This window comes from Gopherus flavomarginatus, chromosome 5 (assembly GCF_025201925.1).
Source record: "Gopherus flavomarginatus isolate rGopFla2 chromosome 5, rGopFla2.mat.asm, whole genome shotgun sequence".
Classification (NCBI taxonomy): domain Eukaryota; kingdom Metazoa; phylum Chordata; order Testudines; family Testudinidae; genus Gopherus; species Gopherus flavomarginatus.
In genome coordinates, this window is record NC_066621.1 from 83,742,309 (window position 1) to 83,766,026 (window position 23,718).

A 23,718-nucleotide genomic window follows, 5' to 3' on the forward strand; every position below is an offset into this window, starting at 1 on the left:
CATACATTTTAGAAGAGTGTTTCTGACAGCATCCTGCTGTAGTGGGGTTAATGCAGGGAGTGGGGCAAAGAGCTAGAGTGGGGTTGGGGAGGGTGGGGGCAAGCAAATATGGCCAGCATCTGCCCCCCTGCTTTAATCAGACGTGACAGAGGAGATCAACTTCATTAGCGATGTAAGTGCATGCAATTTCTATTGACTTCAGTAGAGATGTGCCCACTTATACCAAGGCTGAATTCAGCCTTGTGTGTTTTGGTCTTCTGCTTCTGAACAAGCTGGTGCATTGCATACTGGTACTGGAGTCCCTGCCATACCATTCTGGATTACAGAAGAGGGTGACTGCAGTCTGCACTGTTTTCTGTAAACTAGAGCTGCCATTAGGCTTCTGGAAAATTGCCAGAGCATCCTTAGGCTAGTACTTTTTCTTATTTCCAAGGAACCGACTAAGGCAATTCTGGTCTGCACATTTGATAAAAATAAACCGTTGTGCCCCACACCTGCTCAAGCCCTCCCATCAAGGAAGCATTAATGCAATAATTTACAACAGCAGACTAGCCAGATATGGGCTAAACATCACTGACTGTTTACTTGGGTTTTGTAGCATCCCATGTTCATGGAGATTTTAAAGCTCCTTGGGACAGCTTCTCATACGTTTGTGGTATCCAGCACTTGGTTAATAGTAAATAAATAACAATAATCATTCTTTCAAAATCCTCATCCTTTGAGCCTTATCCCAACACGGATCTGTGCTCTGACACCTGCAAACTTTCAGCAATTCCTCCCCCTACCCCCACTTTGGGATGTTAGGAGAGGTGCCCTTTGCCCTATGATTCAGAGTTTGTTCCACCCTCAATCTCTGTCTGTCTATCTCACTCCACTGTTGAAAGAGCTCTCAAACTTTTAAAAAATATTTCTTATTTTTTCTATGATGACCTCTTCTGCCCTCAGACGTATTACTGGTCCCCATACCCGCAATCCCTTTTCCTCCTTTGTGTGTAGAATCACCTCTTGCTCGCGTACATATCCGTTTGGTTTTATCCATTTGAAATGTTAAAAAAGGGTTTTATATTTTACAAAAATTGTTTTGGTTAGATTTTAATTATGTCACATTGTCTCCTGATCTTGTTTGTGGAGGTGGGGGAAGGGGAGGAAGGGTCTGTCCATCTGAGTTATCATATGGGACCCATCACTGTGCTGTTGGAATGGTTAGAAATGACATGTAGATACCATGGTAATGGACGGCTTTCTAATCTCTCCAGTCTGGGCATTGCCTATCACTATGGTTTCTGAGCAGCTAGGCAGGTGGGTTAAGTAGAATGATGATGTTAATGGGTAGTGTGCCTCACTGAGAATCCAGGAAGGGACTTGTTGGCTATGATCAATCTCTTACTTCACTAGGGGTGCTCATTGCTCTGTCTTGCCCGTAGCACACTCCCATTGATGTTTCAGTTTTAAATTCACAGTGAGATTTCATTTAATTGGTTTTGGCCCAATTCAGGCTTTTCACTCTTGCCTTAAGTCTGACTGCTCCCACTAAGACAGACGCCAGGACTTCCAACCCCAGATGGAAATAAACAATGTCATTATACATCTTTGCACAGCCATCTCTACTCCTGTACAGCCAACATCTAGCTGCCTCATAATGTCATTTCCCTTTTCAGTGTAGGTGGAGTGGCTGAATTCAGCAGTATTACAGTCAAAGACCCAGTCTCACTACCTAGGAAAAAAAAGGAGCTCTCACCACCTGAAGGAAGCAGTGCAGCCTGCAGCAAAATCCTAAACTGGAGTAGTTGGCTTGGGTCATGCTTGGGAGAGGAGAGCAGCAGCACATGATGATCAGATGGATGTAGAAGCTGCCCCCAGCCATTAAAAAGGCAACAATGACTAAGACCTGTTTGGCTTTTAACACTGCTGGAGGGGAAAGAGAGAGGCTGGAAAGACCAATACGTGGGATAGAAAGACAGGAAGTGAGGGTGAATGGAGTTGGGGGAGACGGAAGGGAGAGTGCCCAATAGGAGTGGTTGCCTGAGCCTTAGTGGGTGGGGGTTGATGAGATGATACAATTTTGCAGAAGTGACCCAGTATCTGGTGCAGCCCTCCCCCGTTAGTAAACATAGACAGCTGTTCCAGCCATCCTCACTCTGCGTGTGGCTCTCTCCACAGTTGGCTACATGGTCAACATTGTGGCCTAGCCTCATTTGGAAGCCCTTCACTCAGCTCTGAAAAATGGCAGCATTGCCAGCCGTGCAGGATCCATGCATCAAATACAGGATGCTTTGGCATTTGCAGTAGTTCAGATGTGCTGAGAGTGGTTGTTACAGTAAGAAATTGAGAAAATCCTTCTTTCACCATCAGTCCCCTCCTACTAGTTAGCCAGGAATATGAGCAAAGAATGAAACCAAATGAAAATGTACAAAAGAGACAGGGAGGCAGTATCTGGAAAAATGAAAGCACATTATACATTTCAGTTTAAAAAACATATCCCTGAACTCCCCTTTCAGGGCTAGTCCCTCTAGGCCGGGGTAAATCACAATGAGCAGGAAGTGGTTTGTGTGGGAAAGGCTTGCATGGTTGCTGCCTGTGCTAGATTTATTCTGTGCAGAAAGCTTCAGTCCTCAGGGTCCTTAATAATCTGGCACAGCAGCACAAAGGTCACTTAGGCCTTGGCTACACTTGCAGGTGTGCAGGGCTGGGATTTACAGCTGTCTTCGTACAGCTGTGTAGGAAAAGCACTGCAGTGTGGCCACACTGACAGCTACCAGCGCTGCAGTGTGGCCACATTTGCAGCATTTGCAGTGCTGTTGGGAGTGGTGCATTATGGGCAGCTATCCCACAGAGCACCTCGTCCCATTTTGGCGCCGTGGGTTGTGGGAAGGGGGCGGAGGGTGCAGGTCATTCTGCTTCCTGCCCCAACACCCCGTGATGCATCGCTTCACATCCTAGTAATCCCTGTTTTTCTATCCATGTTTGGCACCATCTTGACTCTCTCAACGGTTTCTGTGCAGCGCGATTTCTGTGGGAAATGGAGCCCAAATTGCTGAGGAGTATGCTGATGAATTTCGTCAGCACATCACATTTGGCAGTTGAGCTATTCCTTATGATCCAAAGTGGTGAGGAGTCTGACAATGATAGCGAGACTCCTGCCGCTTACGACACGGAATTGCTGCTGGCATTCACGGAAATGCTCAGCACCGTGGAACGCCGCTTTTGGACTTGGGATACAAGCACTGAGTGGTGGGATCACATCATAATGGAAGTCTGGGATGATGCGCAGTGGCTGCAGAACTTTCGGATGAGAAAAGCCACTTTCATGGGACTGTGTGCTGAGCTCACCCCCACCCTGCGGTGCAAGGACACGAGATTGAGAGCTGCCGTGCCGGTGGAGAAGCGGGTGGCTATTGCAATCTGGAAGCTGGCAACTCCAGACAGCTACCGATCGGTCGGGAACCAGTTTGGAGTAGGAAAGTCGACCATTGGGATCGTTTTGATGCAAGTTTGCAGGGCCATTAATCGCATCCTGCTAAGAAGAATCATGACTCTGGGGAGCGTGCAGGATCTTGTGGATGGCTTTGCACAAATGGGTTTCCCTAACTGTGGAGGGGCGATAGATGGGATGCATATTCCTATTCTGGCACCACCCCGCCTAGCATCCGAGTATGTTAATTGGAAGGGGTATTTCTCTATGGTTCTCCAGGCGCTTGTGGATCACCGTGGGCGCTTCATTGACATTAAAGCAGGCTGGCCTGGAAGGGTGCATGATGCACGCATCTTTCGGAACAGTGGCCTGTTCAGAAAGCTGCAGGCTGGGACTTTTTTCCCGGACCGGAAGATCGCAGTAGGGGACATTGAAATGCCCATTGTGATCCTTAGAGACCCCGCTTACCCGTTAATGCCTTGGCTCATGAAACCATATACAGGGAAGCTTGACAGGAGCAAGGACTGGTTCAACTACAGGCTGAGCCAGTGCCGAATGACTGTGGAGTGTGCTTTTGGCCGTTTAAAAGGGCGCTGGAGATCTCTGTATGGGAAGCTAGACTTGGGGGAAAGCAGCATCCCTGTGATTATATCCTGGTGCTGTACCCTCCATAATATTTGTGAAGGGAAGGGTGAAACATTCAGTCAGGCATGGACCTCTGAGGTTCAACACCTGGAGGCTGAATTTGCATAGCCAGAGAGCAGGGCTACTAGAGAGGCCCAACACAGGACTTCAAGGGTTAGGGATGCCTTGAGGGAGGAATTTGAGGCTGGAAACCAACAGTAATGTTTGGTGCCTTGCATGGGAATGAAGTGCAGTGGTTACAATGTTAGTAGGAATCTGTTTTTCCTAAGCTGATTTGCAGTGCCTGTTTCTTTCCTGGGCTAAGGTATCTTTTTACTTTCTGCAATAATAAAGACTGTTTTCAAAGCCAAGAATTCATTTATTGAAAAGAAAATAACTTTATTGACAGACACACAACATTTTGGGAACCTAAAAGGGCATGGGGGGTGCGGTGGGGAACTGTACAGTCACAGGTTTGAATATGTCATGTCTGGAGTGCTGTGCAATGCCTGCTGCACTTCAAGATTAATATGCTGCATGGTGATGGGGGTTGAGTGCAGAGGGTAAGGGTCGTAGTTCTCAGGGCTGGTTGGTGAACGTACAGGTGTTGGAGGCAGCTGGTGATGGTGGTAAGAACCTGGATGCTGGGGAACGGGGTTTTGAGCTGACATTGGGGCACAAGTGAAAGAGCTTTGGCACAGGGGAGGGGGGGTGTGGCATGGTAGTGCTCTGCCTGAATGTCTACGAGCACCTGGATAGAGTCCGCCTGGCACGCCAGGATGCTTATCAGCTGCATTGTGCTTTTCTTCCTGGCCGCTGCGTTTCTCTGGTGGATCCTGCTTTCCTTTTCCCTCCAGTCCTGCAGTTTTTGATTATCTCTGGCAGAGTGATCCATAACTGCTTGCAGCAGGTCGTCTTTGCTTTCTTGCGGCTTCTTCCGGAGGTTTTGGCGTCTTTCAGCTGTTGATAATATGGGCATCCAAGAAGTCAAGGTTGCTTGTAGAAAGGCAAAAAAGGCAACAGTTAACAGAGGCAGCATTGTTTATATCTCAGACAGTTATTCCCACACAGTGAAGGAGTTTACTGTCTTCACAATAGCATGATTTTCCCATGCCAAAGAGAGTGCACATAACCCACAGGAGCCTTGAAATGGTGAGTAAGGGGGACTGATTGATTGCTTCTGGGCTGTATGGGGGTTTCTGTGCGTTGGGGAAAGCAAACAGCTGCAGGGGGCATCTGCACTGAACAGTCTCCCATCATTTCAACAGGAGTTGATGCTGCAAGATACCTCGCTGCTGTGGGTCACCTGGGAAGGGGGAATGATTGCTTCTGGGCTGTACTGGGGTTTCTGTGCATTGGGGAAAGCAAACAGCTGCAGGGGGCACCTACACTGAACAGTCTCCCATCATTTTCCACAGGAGTTGATCCTGCAAGATATCTCGCTGCTGCGGGTCACCTGGGAAGAGCAGAAGGGTCTTCTACAGCAATGTGGATTCTGCCCTGGCCCCTATGCAGCTTTCCTGTGTGCAGGAAAGGTCCCCCCACCCCTCGCGGCACAGTGGCGTGGACGCGTTAGCCTGACTGGGACAAGGACCAGAGTGGCTCTCCCAATAAACTTGTGCAAGTGCATTGCCCACGCTCTGGCTGAAACTTTTGAAGAGATTACCGACGCCGATTACCGCGATGTGATAGACCACATCAATGGGCTATTCCACATCTAGGCACGCATGCATGCAGTTCTAACCCTCCCTCCTCTCCCGAAACATTTCCATCCTGAAAATACAACTCGCTTACCAGGAACCCGCTCCTCTGCTTGTCCTTCACCAAGTACTGGCTGCTGCGACTGGCTACCTTCATCCTGGCTTGAGAAGAGCTCCTAGCTGCATGCTTCCTGGGACTCCGGGGTGTCTCCCCCCACCCCAGTACCCTCACTCTCGGTTTCCTCCCCCCCCTCCACCTCCCCCCCTCTCTCTCCTTCCTCCCCCCCCGAAGTGTCCATCGTGGTCGTCGGATTGGCAGTGGGGTCACCTCCAAGTATCGTGTCCAGCTCCTTGTAAAAATGGCAGGTCGTGGGAGCAGCACCGGAGCGGCGGTTTCCCTCGTGGGCTTTGCAATAGGCACTCCACAGCTCCTTCACTTTAACCCTGCACTGCAGCGCGTCCTGGTCATGGCCCCTTTCCATCATATCCCTTGATATCTGCCCATAGATATCGTAATTCCTATGGCTGGAGCGCAGCTGGGACTGCACAGCTTCCTCCCCCAAAACATTGATGAGGTCCAGCAACTCGCCATTGCTCCAAGCTGGGGCTCGTTTGGCGTGTGGAGGCATGGTCACCTGGAAAGATTCACTGATTGCACTCCACACCTGGCTGAGCAAACAGGAAGGGGATTTTTAAAATTCCCGGGGCATTTAAAGGGTGGGTCACCTGAGGCCAGGGCAGTAGAGTTCGAACTGATGAGGAGAGTGGCTGAACAGGCATTCTGGGATACTTCCGAATACCTCTGGAGGGCAATAACAGCGCTTTTGGTGGCCACGCTGGCAGAGCAGCACTGCATCACCAGCACTGCAGTCGTTATTCCCCAGGCAGAGGTAGAGTACAGCTAGCGCTGTATCCAGGGAGATACAGCGCTGGATGTGCCTTGCAAGTGCGGATGGTGTGTTAGTTGCAGCGCGGTAAAGCCACCACCAGCACTGCAACTCTCCAGTGTAGCCAAGCCCTTAGAGCTAAGGAATCCCTCAACATTCAAAGTAGATCTTGGTATTTGTCACTTGTGGGGTTTGGCTCTTTGCACTATAAATTGAAGTACTTGAGGAGACTTGGTGGAAGCTTCTAAAGAAGCTAGAAATGAAAACAAACTACTTAGAGCTTCTACACTAGTCAGTTCAGTTCCCTTGGTTTCTTGCTCCCTATGTCAGTGGCAGATGAGGAAATGATTGCAGGATGCAAGTGCTGCTGAAGAAATGAATCCCCTTCCTAAGAGAATGTAGCTTTCCTGGCTCCAGGTTTTGCACTCCAAGTGAAGGGAAAGACGCCCAAGGGGAAGAGAGGAAATGGGATTTTGAATTGTTGCAGTTTGAAGATAGGAAATTCCTTTCATACCATCTCTGGTGGCACATGAATAGGCTTGCAGCTGCACTGGAAGCACAAAATGCAGGTGAAACTTATAATAGGATTAATGTCTCCCATTTCTGGGGTTTTCCACTTTTCTCAGTTCTGTATATGGCACAAGCATGGCTGTTGTGATCTGAGTATTATGTGGTAATGCTGTTTCTTCACAGTCCATGTGACTTTTTTGGAGTGGGACATAATTATTGATATTATTGTAGTACCCCAGACATGGACCAGGACTCCCTTGTGCTAGGTGCTGTATACATACAGAACAAAGACAATCCCTGCCCTAATGGGTTTACCATCTAAGTTTAAGACAAGAGACTAACAGATGGATACTGAAAGACAGATGGGTATGTACAAGGAAATAATAAGACAATATTGATCAGCATGATAGGCTGTGGTCTCAGCACACCACTGTCAAGTTTTTTGTAGGTATCATTCTATCTTTTTCTTCTTGCACATGATGCCTGGTGAGGTGCACCAGCTTAGTGTGTGTAATCAGATATGCACTACTCTCCAATGTGTATTACAGACTGTTTCTTACTTACAGCTAAAGGAGTTACTCCTTTTGCTCTAGTGAGAGGGGCTTGAGCTTTTAATACTGAAGATCACCCAACCAGAGTCCCAGAAACCATATTAATGATCGTGGCCATATGTATAATACTGGTACCTTGTGGAAAATAAATAACAATGTGATGGAACACAACACTGAGCCAGAATGTTATCATAGTGCATTGCAATGTTATCACCTGATTACACAACTCAGTTACATCTTACACCTGCATGCCACAGGCCTGTGACCTCATGTCAAAGATGTCATTCCGTTGCAATGTCATCAACCCCTGATGTAACATGATGTCATCGTGTCAGGTCATGATCCTCTCCTAATGATGTGACTTAACTTGATAGTGTACCACAGAACTTGGAAATGATTTTGGACGTGTAGCTGTGGGGTCCCCTGTGGAACTGGAGCTATGCCGGCAGTCTTAAACAGCCTGAAGTAGGTGGCACCAATAGAGTCTTCCTAACCCTGGCCCTGGACAACACCAGCCACACCATCCTCTCCACAGCTAGGACCAGAAGTGCCCCCCGAAGCCCACTACCCTCACCAGCCATGCCCACAATCGATCCCCCACCAGCCATATCCCCAACCCCCACCAGCCATGCCTTCGATCCCCACCACCACCCATGCCCCGATCCCTCTCACCAGCAAGGCTCTCAATCCCACCTAACCAGTTGTGCCCCTGATCCCTGCCTCCACCACCAACCATGACCTTGATCCCCACCCCCATCACCAGCCACGTACCCATCCCTGCTGCCACCACCAGCCGCCATTCCTAGGGTTGTAGAGTTGCTAACTTTCTATTGGCACAAATTGGAATACCCTAGCCCCAACCCCTGCCCTGCTCCTTCCCTGAGGCACCTCCTCCCACTCACTACATTCCCCCTCCCTCAGTGGCTCATTCTTCCCCACCCTCAATCACTTTCACTGGGCTGGGGCAGAGGGTTGGGGTGTGGGAGTGGGTGAGGGCTCTAAATGGGGGTGTGGGCTTTGGAGTGGGGCCAGAAATGAGAGGTTCAGGGTGCAGGATGGGGCTCTGGGCTGGGACAAGGATTTGGAATGTGAAAGGGGGTGAGGCCTCTGGCTGGGGGTGCAGCCTCTGGGGTGGGGCTGGGGATGAGGGGCTTGGAGTGCAGGAGGGGGCTCCAGGCAGAGGAGTGGGGCTGAGGGATTTGGAGTCACCACCCCCACAGGTCCTATTTGATGGTTCCCGGCCAATGGGAGTATAGTGCTGGTGCTGGGGGGTGGGGCAGCACATGGAGCCCAGTGGCTGGACCTGCTGGCCACTTCTGGGGCGCAGCATGATGCTCCAGGATAGGTAGGGACTAGCCTGTTTTAGCCTCGCAGCTAGGGTGACCAGATCACCACACTAAAATATTGGGACACAGTGAGGTGCCATCAGCCCTGCCTACAGTCCACCCCTACTCCTCCCATGCTCCGCCTCCACTCTGCCCCAGGTCTTGACCCTTCCCTGCTCAGTGCCCCTCCCCACCGCGCCCGTCCTCATCCCCTGACCTGTCACTGGCTTGTTGTGTCCCTCTTCAATCCCCAACCCACCGCTCACCTCCCCGCCTCTTTACCCCCCCGCCACTCACCCCTACAGTGCTGACTTCCCCTTTGCCAGATGGATGCTCGCCCGCCCCCTGCCTCTTCCCACCCCTGCACTGCCCTCACCCTGCCCCCATTCCACCCTCTTCCCCCAAGTCCCCACCCCTGCTCTGCCTGTCTCCATCTCCTCCCCTGAGTGCACCACAGCTCCGCTTCCTCCTGGAAAGTGCTAAGTGCCACCAAACAGCTGTTAGCAGGCAGGAAGTGCTGGGGGGGGAGAGGAACAGGGACACAGTGCACTGGGGGCAGAGGGGGAGAAGGAGGCAAGGAGGGGCTGCAATTTTTCCCTGTGGGTGCTCCCGCTCACCTTGTTACCTTAATAGCGGGACAAATAGTGTCCCAATCGTACATTGATCGGGATGCAGGACAAAGGGTTAAATATCGGGACAGTCCCAATTTTACCGGGACATCTGGTCACCATATCTGCAGCAACGCCGACTGGGCCATTAAAAGTCTGATCGGCAGTGCTAACTGGAGCTGCCAGGGACCCTTACATCCAGCTGAAAGTGGACACCTGGTCATCCTGTCGAGTTGCCAGTTTGGTTGGATGTATTCCTGGAGATTTAATCACATGAATAATCTTTAATTAAAGATTAATCTTTAATTCCTGCAGACTCCAGGCCAGATCTGGAGGGTTGGCGACTCCCTAGCCCCCGACCTCTGCTGGCGCCATCCCTGTCCCCCAGCTCTTGCTCCATACAGAATTGCTGCCAGACAGCGTCACCCCGCGATGTCCAACCCAACCGCAGCCGGTTTGCCGTATGTCGGGGCCGCCCCCCGCTCCTGGAGTAGGCACGGGCAGCCGCAGAGCCACGTGCTTCTCCTCCACGGGCCAGCGAGCTACTTTTACTGCGCATGCGCGCCGACCCGCCGCAGCTCGCAGACGCTGGGTCTCTGTGCTAGGAGCTGTCATGCGCGTCGAACCTTCCCTCCCGCGCATGCGCGCTGAGCCCTGGCCCGGCGGCGGGGTGGGTGGCTCTGCGCCGGCTACTGCCCCGGACCGGCTCAGCGCCCCTCGCCCCCCGGCTGCTGGACGGGGCCGCTCGGTCTGACATGAGGCCGTGAGCCTGCACCGCTGCCGGCTGAGGTGAGGCCGGGGAGCCGGGGCGCGCTGGGGGCGGGTGGGGCTGCGGAGGGCGCTGGGACTTGCGGCCTGGCAGCCGCAGGGGGGCTGTGCCGGTGCCGCCGTTAGGGACAAGGGGTTACGGGCGGGGGGCTGCTCAGGGAGGCAGCCAGCTCCGGCCGGGCGGGGGGGGCCGTGTCACAGGGAGCGGGTGGGTGGGTGGGTGACGGATTTGTCTAGCCGCCTTGCAGGCATCCTGCGGGCGCTGCAGTGGGCAGGTGGGGGGACACGCTCGGGGAGCACGTCGCCAGCACCAGGCGTTCAGCCCCTTGCTCCCTCTCAACATTTCTGTGTCTGGGAGTGTCGGACTGCGCCTGACAGAATACGGGAGAAACTGACTGGGAATCAGGTCAGGGGAGGATTCACTGTTCAGGTGCTGTGTTCCTCCGAAAACTTGCACTGAAGTAGGGCAGTTGTCTAGCCATAGAATCATGGAATATTAGGGTTGGAAGAGACCATCTAGTTCAACCCTCTATATATTTCCTACTATTTAAATTTTTTTTCTTATTACATGTGGGTGGGCTATAAACCACATTTATTTTACCCTTTGTTAATACTATGGGTTGAAACTGATTTTAAATCTTGTGTTCTGAGATGCAGGTGAAATCAATGAGGGGGCAGGACCTATCACTCACTCACTTTCAGTTCTCCTGTTAGTGTCTCTCAGTACTGCTGAAGCTTCATTCCACTCCCACAACTGTTCTTATATGGATGCATCTCTGTATGGGGTCTTGAGGTACCAAGTGCTTTTGTGGAGAAGTTTTGTTTTAACAAAGGCTTTCTGGGCTAACCAGGCTAGTGCTAGGCCTGTTCTTTGACAACTTGAGTGATAAGGGTTCTAATATAATTTTATAGAATTGTAATCTGAGAATTCTCCACACATTCATTCCCACACTCCACTCAAGGTTCATAGTTTTTAGGAACATGGGAGGGAGATACGATGCTGAATCAGACCAGAGGTCTGTCTAAAGTAGTATCCATCTAGTAGTGACAAGTACCACTTGCTTCAGAGGAAGATGGAAGCAACCCTGTAATCTCTAGGAAGTCTAGAGTGAGTGAAATTCAATTAAAGGGTCTGTTCATAGATGGTTATGGGATAGCCTGTCGATCAGGGAAGCTTCTTCCTAATCATTAATATTTTATCCTTGATGCCCTGAAGCAGAAAGGCTAATATTCCCTCTTCATTTTTTCAGGGGTTTTTAATGTAACTGTGTTAATTCTTATACATGTCTACTTCCTTTTTGAAGTCTCTTAAGGACTTTGCCTTTATCTGGTGGCTGTGCATTCTAGAGACTAATTATGCAGTATATAAAAATGATTAAATAGTTCCTTGTCTGAAACTGACATTGAGGGGAAAAAAAAGTCTTTCTCAGTGACTCAAGAGCCTGTCACAAATGTATAATGTCTGTGATAAATCAGATGATTTCAGCGATGTCTGGGGGGAGTGAGGGAATAATTTGACTAAAAGGTAGAAGTAGCATAGAAGATCTTGGGCAATAATACTGACAGTAATACTGTGAAATTCCTGTTCTTTTTCCTGGCTACACTATGACTTCAGTCTTTTATCTGCTGAATGTTCAATAGTAGGCTGGCAAAACTATTTAACTGAAATCAGAATGTGAACCTAGTTTGACTTGAAGCATTAAAAGTTGAGAACTTCTTAAGTGGTGTCTAAAACATCTTGCTGTGCCGCATAAGTGCTATCAATTCAAGTTGCAAACAACCTCTGTCCCAACATTCTCTGGTAAAAACTATTGTTTTTGAAATACTCTTCAATTTCTTCATGTTTGGTGGTGGTGGTTTCTTGTATAATTTCTGTCTGGCTAACATTTTCCCATTAAATTTCTCTTTTAGTTCTCAAAAACTGCCCTCTACACTTTCCCACAAAAGGAAGAATATATGGTTATATCAGCCATGCTCTAAAGCAGTGGTTCTCAAACTAGGGTGCTTGTTCAGGGAAAGCCCCTGGCGGGCCTGGCCGGTTTGTTTACCTGCCGCATCTGCAGGTTCGGCCAATCGTGGCTCCCACTGGCTGCGTTTCACCGCTCCAGACCAATGGGGGCTGCAGGAAGTGGTGCGGGCCGAGGGACATGCTGGCCTCCCTTCCTGCAGCCCCCATTGGCCTGGAGTGGTGAACTGCGGCCAGTGGGAGCCACAACTGGCCGAACCTGTGGATGGGGCAGGTAAACAAGCCAGCTGGCCCACCGGAGGCTTTTCCTAAACAAGCATCGGCCCTAGTTTGAGAATCACTGCTGTAGAGGAGCAAAGCACTGATAACATGTTGCAAAAATTTGATGCTGAACAGTTTACAAGTTGGAGCCATGATCAGTTTCCTTAATGTGATAAGTTTTGAGTTCTAACTATGTTGGATCTCAAAAACCAAAACACTCTATATATGTAACAGACAGTTTGGTTATTATGTCTCTCTCTTGAGTTGCTGTTCCTTCACCCTTAAGTTTACAAGTTGGTTTTGTTTAGTAACCACAATTTTGAAAGCACAAAAATTAACCTACATGATCAGTCCTGGAAAATGTTATCAATCCCCAGCTACAGTTAATTTTTTTATATTATGCTTTTCATCTTGAGTATTTCATCAGAGTATTTCACAAGGATATACACATGGCACTACTGAAGTGCCTCTTCAGTGGTGAGAGAGAACCAGCTGATGCTGCACTTGAATGAAAGAGCACATTTGCCAAGGACACCAGGGCAATCACCTGCTCTTACAAAAAGTACATTAGTATCTTTCTAGTCCACACAGGATGGACAGGTGGTGTTTATGCAGGGTTACTGTATACTTTTTTTACAACCCGTGCTAGATTAGTGACTGCATCTTGACTGCGAGTCCTGTATGATACCCAGCTTTGGGCAAGTAAGAGTATCAGTGACACATACCCATTAATCTGAGTTGAATGAGATTGAGTTTGGCATTGGAGATTCCCCTGCTGCCGTAGTTTATATACTTAATGTACATTTAACTGCTTTTTCCCAGTCCTTGAGCACACAATACTAGGAAACATACATTGGGAACATTCTCTGGGAGACTGACTGGGTGGGACCTATATAATGACTTTTCCTATATGTCTGACTTTTTTTTTTTTTTTTTTTTTTTTTTTTTTTTTTTTTCAAATCTCTGACCCATTTGTTATTCTGACATTGTGGCTGTTAACAGTTTGGCTGAAATATTTTATAAGGATGTTGGTCCCAGCAAGTAACTGTTTTTGTGTTGGTGCTTCCAAGTGTCATTCCTGATACAGGGGGCAGCCAGCACCTAACATTCCAATGGAAGATCTGAATATCTGACGAATGTCAGTGCAGTCCTCTGAGGCAAAGGAGCCTTCCCAAAAGGGAGTTGAATATATTTCTGTTCTGCCATTCCTGTTCTTTGTGATACCTGTGTCTCTCTATCACATTTAAAATTGTCCCTATTCTTACCTTGTGCATTTGTCTCCCCATCCTCTAGACACATGAGGAAGAAGTGGCTAGTTCCATTATGTGTGCGTCAGCCAAATATAACACCCGGGGTCCAGCCCTCATCCCAAGAATGAAGACCAAGCACCGCATCTACTACATCACACTCTTTTCCATTGTCCTGCTTGGCCTTATTGCCACGGGTATGTTCCAGTTCTGGCCACATTCCATCGAGTCATCCAGTGATTGGACAGTGGAAAAGCGCAGTGTCCATGATGTACTTGTAGTCAAGCTTCCTCCTGACAGCCCCATCCCAGAACGGGGAGATCTCAGCTGTAGGATGCACACCTGCTTTGATGTCTATCGCTGTGGCTTCAACCCCAAAAACAAGATCAAGGTCTATATCTATTCACTGAAGAAATATGTGGATGAGTATGGGATGCTGGTTAGCAACACTATCTCTCGGGAGTACAACGAGCTGCTGACTGCTATCTCTGACAGTGACTTCTACACAGATGATGTCAACCGGGCCTGCCTCTTTGTGCCATCCATAGATGTGCTGAACCAGAACACGCTCCGCATCAAGGAAACTGCTCAAGCCTTGGCACAGTTATCCAGGTACCTACAGAAACCTTCCTTTGTGAATCATAAAGTTAGAGCTGGAAAGGATAAGGTTAGTGATGGGAAAAGTTCTACAGTGAGCCCTGGTCAGAGCTGAGATCAGAATTTGGGAGAGTCTGGCATCCATGTCTCAGGGAACAGCTCTCAAACTGGCTTTAATTATTTCTTCTCTTTAGGTGGGATCGAGGCACAAACCACCTGCTGTTCAACATGCTGCCTGGGGGGCCACCTGACTACAACACAGCACTGGATGTTCCCAGAGATAGGTAGGCATTATGCAGTTTCTTTGAGTGCATTGGAGAGCAGTGTGTAGGATAAAATGTCTTTAAAGAGGAAGCGGGGCTCAGGACTCTTGGTAGTCCCAATACAAATCCAAAACAGTTCCTGACTCTTACATAGGTGGAGTATGTCTTACCCTGTTTTGATAGGAGATGGACTGTCTAGCTTCTTTAAGTTGAGAGGACAACTGTTTGCTCATGGCATTCTACAATGTAGCTCATCCTTAAATTCACAGGGTGTGTGGCCCATGGTAATATTGCAGCTGTCAATGCTCCATCTTGATCCTAGCTGCTAGACTCCTCTGATCAAGGTGAAGCATTCGATGCTTAAACCTGTAGCCTCCACAGGGTACATTTTAGTGAAGATGAAGACTGACAGACTGTGTTCCATTTAAATCAAATTAGAAGCCATTCTTGGGCTTCCCTCTCTAGCTACCTCTGCTGGGCAAAGTTTGGCTGCTCCTGCTTTGTATTCAAAAGAAACAATATTGCTATTCTAGCTGACTCAACATTGAATGTGATGATTTTGACACCAGAGCTTGATTTTTTGGTGTGTGTGATTTCAGGAATTGCACTGATCCAGTAATTTATCGCTGACTATAACGCTGTTGGTTTTCGCTATCCTTCTCTGGCTTGTGCATTTTGAAAATTCCTGCCAGAAAATTACTAGTTTTGAACCCTTATCTTAATTGTTAGTTGTAGGGTAGGTTTCTCTATAGGCATTCTGGGAAGGTGAAAAGAGGGAATTAAGGTACGAAGAATATAGCTATAATAAAGAACAGACCCTTTAGATGGAAAGATGGGAAAGGGAAGAAATTTCCAACTATATTAAGCATAAAAAAGTAAATAATTTTACTTCACTGACCCACATGCAGTAGGCCTTACAAAACGAATATAGCTATTAGAGAACAAGATGGACCTCTTCTGCCACATGATCAGCAAAATGTGATTGCAGGATCTTTACTACCAATGATAGCATATGAGGGAGAATGTGGCTGGATTTTTAGATCTTGGTTTGTTTGCAACATAGGCAACAGATTGTGTTTTTTATTTCAAAACAGATTTTTTTTAGCTGTGTTCATTATACTTTTTGGAGTTACGTTTCTGACTGCAACTACAGTTTAATGTCAGTAAAGGTAAAAAACAAAACACATTAGGTGCTTTTGACACAAATTTGGCCTGAAGAGGGCAGTCAAGCAATTCTTTTACCATTAAAACCTGTTAAACATGTAACTTCTCTCACACTTGTGTTCTCTTAAGTTCTGTCATTTTGAGAGGTTTTCATTTCATTTGCATTCTGTTTAATAGAATGCTCTGTTTTGGTACATAATATATAATAGTAACTGTACCTATGAAAGGAATAGATCTGTTGAATTAATGCAATAGGTTTACTATGTGCTTCACAACTTTGTTTTATTAACCTCTTTTGTATCAAGTATCCATTTAAAATTGGCCTTGTGTGTCTTGGACTTCATACACAACAAATATATTATTTCAGTAGTTGTTTGTTTTAAGCATATGGCATGCTACTGGGAGAAGTCAGGTAGTTCTGAATCCTCTGAGGTCTATTAGTTACAGGGGGAACAGGGTCAGACGAGTGAAAGAAACTGCTTTGTTGCAACAGAAAGTTATGAAGTCCTATGTAACAAAACATGACTCCATTTTGGTAAAACTTGCCATCAGTGACACATTTGTTTGTAGTCAGAATATCTTCAGAGAGCCTGAGTGGTAGGGGTTATTACATGAAGCTTTCACTTTTGAAGACCTCAGTTCAAATCTACCAAGACTAGCTGTACAGAATTGAAGGTCAAGAATGAAGTGCATTAGTAGTCTCTGTAAGGCTATAGCACTAGACTTCCTAGGAGTGCAGCAGGTCAATATTAAAGTATACATTGGTGCTGTCTGGGAAGCTTGCACAAAGAGTCTACTTTATTTCTTTAGCATGTACCAAATCTGATATATGGCCCAAAAACAGCACATTGTAAGGTTCATGAAATATGACAAATATGTTGTGTTGATTCAGTGCTGAACGTTAATCTGCATAAAATAAGACCTTATGTGCAGAGGAGAGTAGTGATGTCTTTTATGGTATTCCTTTAACTGGAAAACTTTTAGCTAGGTTACCTCACTAGTTCGTTTTTTGTTTGTTTTGTTAGCGCTTTAAAACCAATATCAGGATTTCCAGAAGGCAGCTTGAAAGCTTTTGGTTTCATGACCTTGAAGATGGAAACACGGGTTGTCAGTACTAAGTAGTATGTTTAATTGGTGCAGAAACTGCTTTGCTGACAGTATTGTAGAATACGTAGCCGCCTAGCCTTAATGCTTGGAAAACAGACTCTCTAAAAATTTTCTATCAGGTAATATAGTGGTTGCTATCAGAGAGATGAAGAAAGATTTCCATTAGCTGGTAGACAAGGCAATGCAGAACTTTTTCTTGGGGTAAACCTAAACCTAGTCTATAGAAGGAAACCCTACCTAACAAGTCCCCAGGCAGCCTGCCTCCTTACTATTGGTTCTTGAATTAACTATTGAGTTGGGCACTGATTAGGGATGTAAAAGCTTAACCAATTAACTGATAAGCATCAATCTTACCAGTTTTGCTTAACAATTAAACTCCACTGCTGGCTAGAGCCCAGGACTCCACTGCTGCTCTGGGGCCTGGCAGTCGGGAGGGATGGGGGGCTGCATAAAACGTGGATGTGCAACAGCACCCCTTCACTCTTAGTAACCAGCACCCCTGGTTAAACGTTTAACTGATAAATTTTTAATTGGTTACATGGTTCCTTTTTTTAACCGCTATTTACATCCCAGCACTGAGGTTTAGGAGGGTGGGTTTACAGGACGGGAGAGAAAACTAGTGATGCTCCAGAGTAAATATTGGACATGAACAAGAAAACTTACAGCAAAGGGGAACGCAGACAATCTTTTGTACTTTCTGACTGGGAAGAGGTTAGGGTGGGGTGGAAGGGAGGAGAAAGGAACTGAGAACATGTTCACTCATCTTTAGTTCAATGCTATTTAAAGACTGCTTGTCTTCAGTACTAAAGGCTAATACCTTGATTCTCTTACTGCACTGTATGATGAAACTCTGAGTGGAGTTATTTAACTGGTATTGGTTCCTGTGGGTTTATTTTGGTAAAAATCTGTGTGATGCACACCTGCTTTCTCAAGGCTGTCATGTTATGCGGCAGATCCAATTAAAACAATCTGGTTGCAGTTTTCTCACGAAGGGATAAAAATAACCTGGGTGTAAAAGCACGAGAGGAGTAAGACGTGAGCCAAATCCAAATTTTCATTCCTTGCCTTGCAATTGAATTAATGCGAATGAGACAAGGAACATGAAATGTGAAGGGTGGGAAATAGTCACAGCAACATTTGACACAGTCACTGAAGGTAGGGCATTGCAATCCAAAATAATCACTCTGGCTTAGCACTTTTTAAATTTTTCATCCTGTTCTCAAGTAACCTCTTTCTCTGTAATGTGTAATTAGCTAGTGTTGATATGTTTGGGTTTGATCACCTATACAGAACTGCAAGTTCAAAATATCTTGTGTTTCTGTAGCACCTTAGCACAAACTAAAAATATTTTGCTTGCATCATCACTGCAGTGCAGCCATATCTGGAGTAAAGGGTGGTAGCTTTTTAACAGCACAGAACAACTCCACGCTACTGTTTAGGACAGGCAGTGAAGCATCCTGTAGAAACTTCAAGGTTATTAAAGTAGTTATTTATTGGAATCTGACTGGGACACCTTACTCTGATGAAAAATAATTTAGAGTCTATGAGAGTAATCTGCAAGCTTAGTTTTAATCAAATGTGAAAGACAGCATCTTCAAACATCATGCTAAGGAATTGGTACGGTGCTAATTCCAAGCAAGAGAGTCACCTAATGAATCATCAGTATTGCTTCCTGTCACACCCTGGCATTTTCTGGATGTCTCCCATTCAAGTACTGACAAGACATATCCCTGCTTAGCTAGTGAACTCTGGCAATATGGCTACTATCCATAATCATCTTAATCATTACAGACAACGAGTGCTGCTCCTCGGGATTCTTTCGGTACTGCCCAGTACAATGGTATGTCATGTTCTGCTCCTTTTCACCAGAAATTGGGTGGAACTGGCATTGGAAAAATATATTTTTCTACAGTGTAAATTACTTTATATGGTAATTTGAGCAGACTCAGTATCTTTAGGACAATTTAAAGTATAGCGTTCTGTAGTGAATGACTGGGTGTAATGAACTGTTCAGGAAGGCTGAGTGAAAGAAGCTGAATCCGGGATTTCCTAAATTAGGGCAATGCATTCATTGTGCCACCTGGCCATTGAGGGTGAAGTGAGGACTGAAAGGTGGTCTCTCCCTGCTAGCATGTTTCAAAGAAGCGCAGTCAGGAATAGCAAGTGTGTAATACACTAGAGTTCAAATTTCTGCTGGCAATATGGAAGATTCATTATTTTCTCTCCATCATGTTCTTTTCCAGTCCTTAGAGCTCTTCATTTCTGTCCGGCAAAAGGTTGCCCTACACAGGGAAAGCCATAGATGGACTATCTGCACGACAGTCAAGGCATTCCCATTGGGAGGGTACATTGTATCTTCGTATAGGTAGAGCCCTACATAGATGCAATGGAGTCGCATCATAGGTGCATTTAACTTATGCAATTTTAACTATACGAGCTCGGCAAAACAAAACAAACGAGAAAAATAACAATTTAAATACTGTGCCTGTAGTGCGGGTGATTCCGCCTACCATTCCACTCAATAAACATTTGACTATACGCGATTTTCACCTTACGCACTGACTTCACAACCTAACCCCCGCGTAAGATGCAACTCCCCTGTACAAAATTTGTATCTGTATGTGATCCGCAGATATCTGCTGATTTGCAGGGCTCTAGATGTAAAATTTGGATCTGCATCCATCTGCAAACGTGGTCTGTGGATATCCATGACTATAAAGTGGATATCTGCAGATTTGCAAGGCTCTACATATAGGGAGGTTTTCTAACCTATTCTTAAAAATCTTCAGTGATGGGGATTCTGCAAACACTTATCAGGAATGATTTAGGCACACTTGGTCCTCTCTCGGCACAGGGGGCTGGACTGGATGACCTCTTGAGGTCCTGTCCAGCCGTACATTTTCATTATTCTATGATAACCACCTTTTATTACTCTTCTGTTTCTCAATAGACAGTACTACAAGCTTCATCTGCTCTGAGGTTTATTTCAGAGCATATGGTTTATCTTTTGTCAGTGTGTTTGCCATTTATAGCATTTTCCTTAATGTAAAATCTAAGTAAACTGACTATTTTATGTGGTATATTCTGAAATATAATAGTTAACAATTTTATAGTTCCTTCAATTCTGAAAAATCTTTGCGTTTTAAGAAATACAAAAAATCACTGCACCTATAACTGAAATGCAGCTTGCCTCTAACAGTTCAGAGCAACATTAGACGCGAAGTAGGGCAGGAACTGAAGAATTTGGTGTTGAGCTAGACCGATAGAATGAATTTAGGATGTAATTACTCAAACTGAAATTTAGCTATGACAACAGGATCATTAGTGACTACAAGTGATCAGGACCATCTCATCCAAAATATACCACCTCTACCATCACTATGCTCCAAAAACCAGTGGAGACACTGGCTCAGTAAAGATTCAAAGAGTTCCACCGCTTGAATTATCAAAGCTATTCTGAGGCACCCAGAGCAGGCTGGTCCTTTGGGGGAGTTTGATACCTTAGTTCTGAGCCAGTATAACTGCATGTTAAAGAAATATTCACAGTTCCCTTTTGTACTGCAGCTGGGGTAAGTTAAAATAAAGATAAAACTTCATGGGAAAGCCACTGATAAAAGTACTACAGACACTGACACCTCAAAGCAGAAAAGCCAGCTGATATGCTAGGAATGATGACAAAGTATCATGACCCGGAATTTAAACATAATATCCTACATGCTTCATTCACAATCTTTTCATTTCCTTACGCTTTCAGAGCCCTGTTGGCTGGAGGAGGCTTCTCCACGTGGACCTATCGGCAAGGCTACGATGTCAGTATTCCTGTTTACAGCCCTTTGTCTGCAGAGGTGGAGCTGCCAGAGCGGGGACCAGGGTAAGCTGATCTTGGTGAATTGGACTGGTTGCATTCACTAACTTGTTAAATCTGTGGTGTTAGCATCTAGATATAACTTCAGACTTGCTTACGGCACTGGGCAGGTTTGTAAGAAATGGTGATAGTGGAAGTGTTATAGGTTTGTGTGTATAAATCCATGGTATGCCCACATCTTGAATACTGCCTGCAGGTGTGGTCGCCCTGTCTCAAAGATATATTGTAGTTGGAAAAGGTTCAGAAAAGGGCAACAAAAATGATTAGGGGTATGGAATGGCTTCCGTATGAGAGATGAATAAGACTGGCACTTTTCATCTTGGAAAACAGACGACAGAGAGGGATATGATAGAGGTCTATAAAATCATGACTGGTATGGAGAAAGTAAATAAGGAAGTTTTATTTACTACTCATAACACAAAACTAGGGGTCAACAAATGAAATTAATAGGCAATAGGTTTAAAAAAACAAAAGGAAGTATTTTTCACACAATGCACAGTCAACCTGTGGAACTCTTTGCCAGAGGATGTTGTGGAGGCCAAGACTATAACAGGGTTAAAAAAAATAACAAGATAAATTCATGGATGATAGGTCTATCAATGGCTATTAGCCAGCATGGGCGGGGATGGTGTCCCTAGCCTCTGTTTGCCAGAAGCTGGGAATGAGCAACAGGAAATGGATCACTCGATGACTACCTGTTCTGTTCATTCCCTCTGGGGCACCTGGCATTGGCCACTCTTGGAAAACAGAATACTGGGCTAGATGGACCTTTGGTCTGACCCAGTATGGCTGTTCTTATGTGTTGGGGAATGGTGGGGGAAGATTGCTGTTAGAATATAGTCATGTTCCCTAACTGGTAGCTGGCTGAGACCTATGTAGATGATACATGGAATGAAGCATAGTGCTTATGGCTGGCCCCACTCCAGAGATTGCAGTGGTGATCATCTTCAAATAGGCATGTTTCTAGTGGAGTTGTGCTGGGATTCAAAACATATAATGGTTGTTGATAAAATTTTCAGGCGACATGAAGACTGGAGAAATGATAAATATTAAGGGTGGGACAGTTATTCAGAGAAATATGGGTTGCCTGGTAAGCTGGGCCCATTAAAAAAAAGTGTTTTCGTACAGCCAAATGCAAGGTTATACATCTAGGAACAAAGAATGTATGCCATACATACGTAATGGGGGATTTTATCTCGGGAAAGCAGTGGCTCTGAACAGGATTTAGTGGACAAACAATTCAACATAAGCTCCCATTGCAATGCTGTGGCGAAAAAGGAAGGGAAATACGGTCTTGGGTGTGTGTAAGGGGAATAATGAGTAGGAATAGGGAGGGATTTTACCTCTCTATATGGCATTGTTCAGACTTATATTTGGAATACTGTGTCCATTTCTGGTGGCCCACATTTTAAAAAGATGTTGAAAACTGGGTGAGGGTGCATAAAAGACACAAATAATTAGAAGGCTAGAAAAAATGGCTTATTTAAAGAGCTCAATCTGTTTAGTAGATCAGCAAGATAGTTGATTAATATTTGGGTACTTTCATGAGGAGAAAATACTGGATACTGATGGGCTCCTTATCTAGTGGAGAAAGGCATAACAAGAACCAATGGTTGGAAGTTAAAGCCAGACAGTTTAAAATTATAAATAAAACACACACGTTTAAGTGAGGGTATTAACTTGTTGGAACAAACAATAAAGGAAAGCGATGGATTCTTCATCTCTTGATGTCTCCAAATTAAGACTGGTTGCCTTTTTGGAAGATATATTTTAGTCAAATACAAATTGGGCTCATTACAGGAGTAACTGGATGAAATCCTCTGGCCTGTAATATACAGAAGGTCCGAGTAGATGATTTAACTGTCCTTTTTGGCCTAAAATCTATTAATCTATGATTATTTTTTTTAAATATTGTGTTCATAATACCTTTTTACCTGAGCAGCCGAGAGCACTTGACAATGAGACCTTCCTTGCCTGTCACTATTCCTATTTAACAGATCAGTAAACTGAGCCACTAAGCTTAAGTGACTTTTTCACATGTCACAGCAAAACAGATACGGAGCCATGAATATGACCCAGAAACTGTCAGTCCTTTGTGTGATGATCACTTCCTGTCAAATGTTGTCCTTCACATATGAAATATCTGCTACATAGTGCAATGCTAACAATGATGCATTTTTAACTTGTGTACCCTGGGTACTTGAGGCAGCACCCAAGTGGTTAAAGGGATGCTGCTAACTTCAGATCAGAAGTTTACCTTACATGTCAATAATCTCTTCTGCTGACGATGTCAGTGTTTTTGCTATTGTCTTTTGAGGGCTGTAAACCTGAATTATTTTGAATTTCAGGTCACCTGAAACTCTAAGGTAAACAAATGATTGCAGGACAACCTGGAGCGGTAATCATGTACATGGTTTTTCTCATTGCTTCAAATATTCGTGTGTGTGAACAATACAGTGACACTTAAGTGAATCCCATTTGGCATTTGATAAATTGTTACCTTAAGCACAGAGGGAGAGAACATCATCTTCATATGTAGGAAACAAAATTCATCCGGTAGACCTCAGCATCTATGGTTTCTCTTTAGTACAGACATCTTCATAGTTCATGTCCACATGATCAGCCAGGTGGTACGGCTGGTTGCAGTACATGAGAGAACAGATGAGTATCTGGGAGCAAGTGCAAGTGCATCAGTCGCTGATTTAGTGAATATTTTGCAACCACCATGTATCATTGCACACTGATTATTGGCAGAGTTGGTGGGCTACCGCTTGGGTAGAGTGCCATCTGGTGGCCAATCATTGATGTAATTTTAAAAACAATTGGTCACCATGAATTTTATTTTTCTTTTGTGGTAGGAGTG

At 45.6% G+C, this 23,718-nt stretch overlaps 1 protein-coding gene across 2 annotated transcripts in view; it reads left to right on the top strand.

Annotated features, from left to right (window-relative positions):
- Positions 1-10,271: 10,271 nt before the first annotated feature.
- EXT2 (exostosin glycosyltransferase 2) overlaps positions 10,272-23,718 on the top strand; it is a 104,443-nt gene continuing 90,996 nt past the window's right edge. The window contains exons 1-4 of one of the 2 annotated variants that reach the window (XM_050955339.1): positions 10,272-10,406; positions 13,906-14,471; positions 14,651-14,740; positions 20,745-20,861. In XM_050955339.1, the coding sequence (XP_050811296.1) occupies positions 13,936-14,471; positions 14,651-14,740; positions 20,745-20,861 (743 nt within the window). In that variant the 5' untranslated portion in view covers positions 10,272-10,406; positions 13,906-13,935. The remainder of the gene's footprint in view (positions 10,407-13,905; positions 14,472-14,650; positions 14,741-20,744; positions 20,862-23,718) is intronic. The other variant, XM_050955338.1, reaches the window with a different exon arrangement.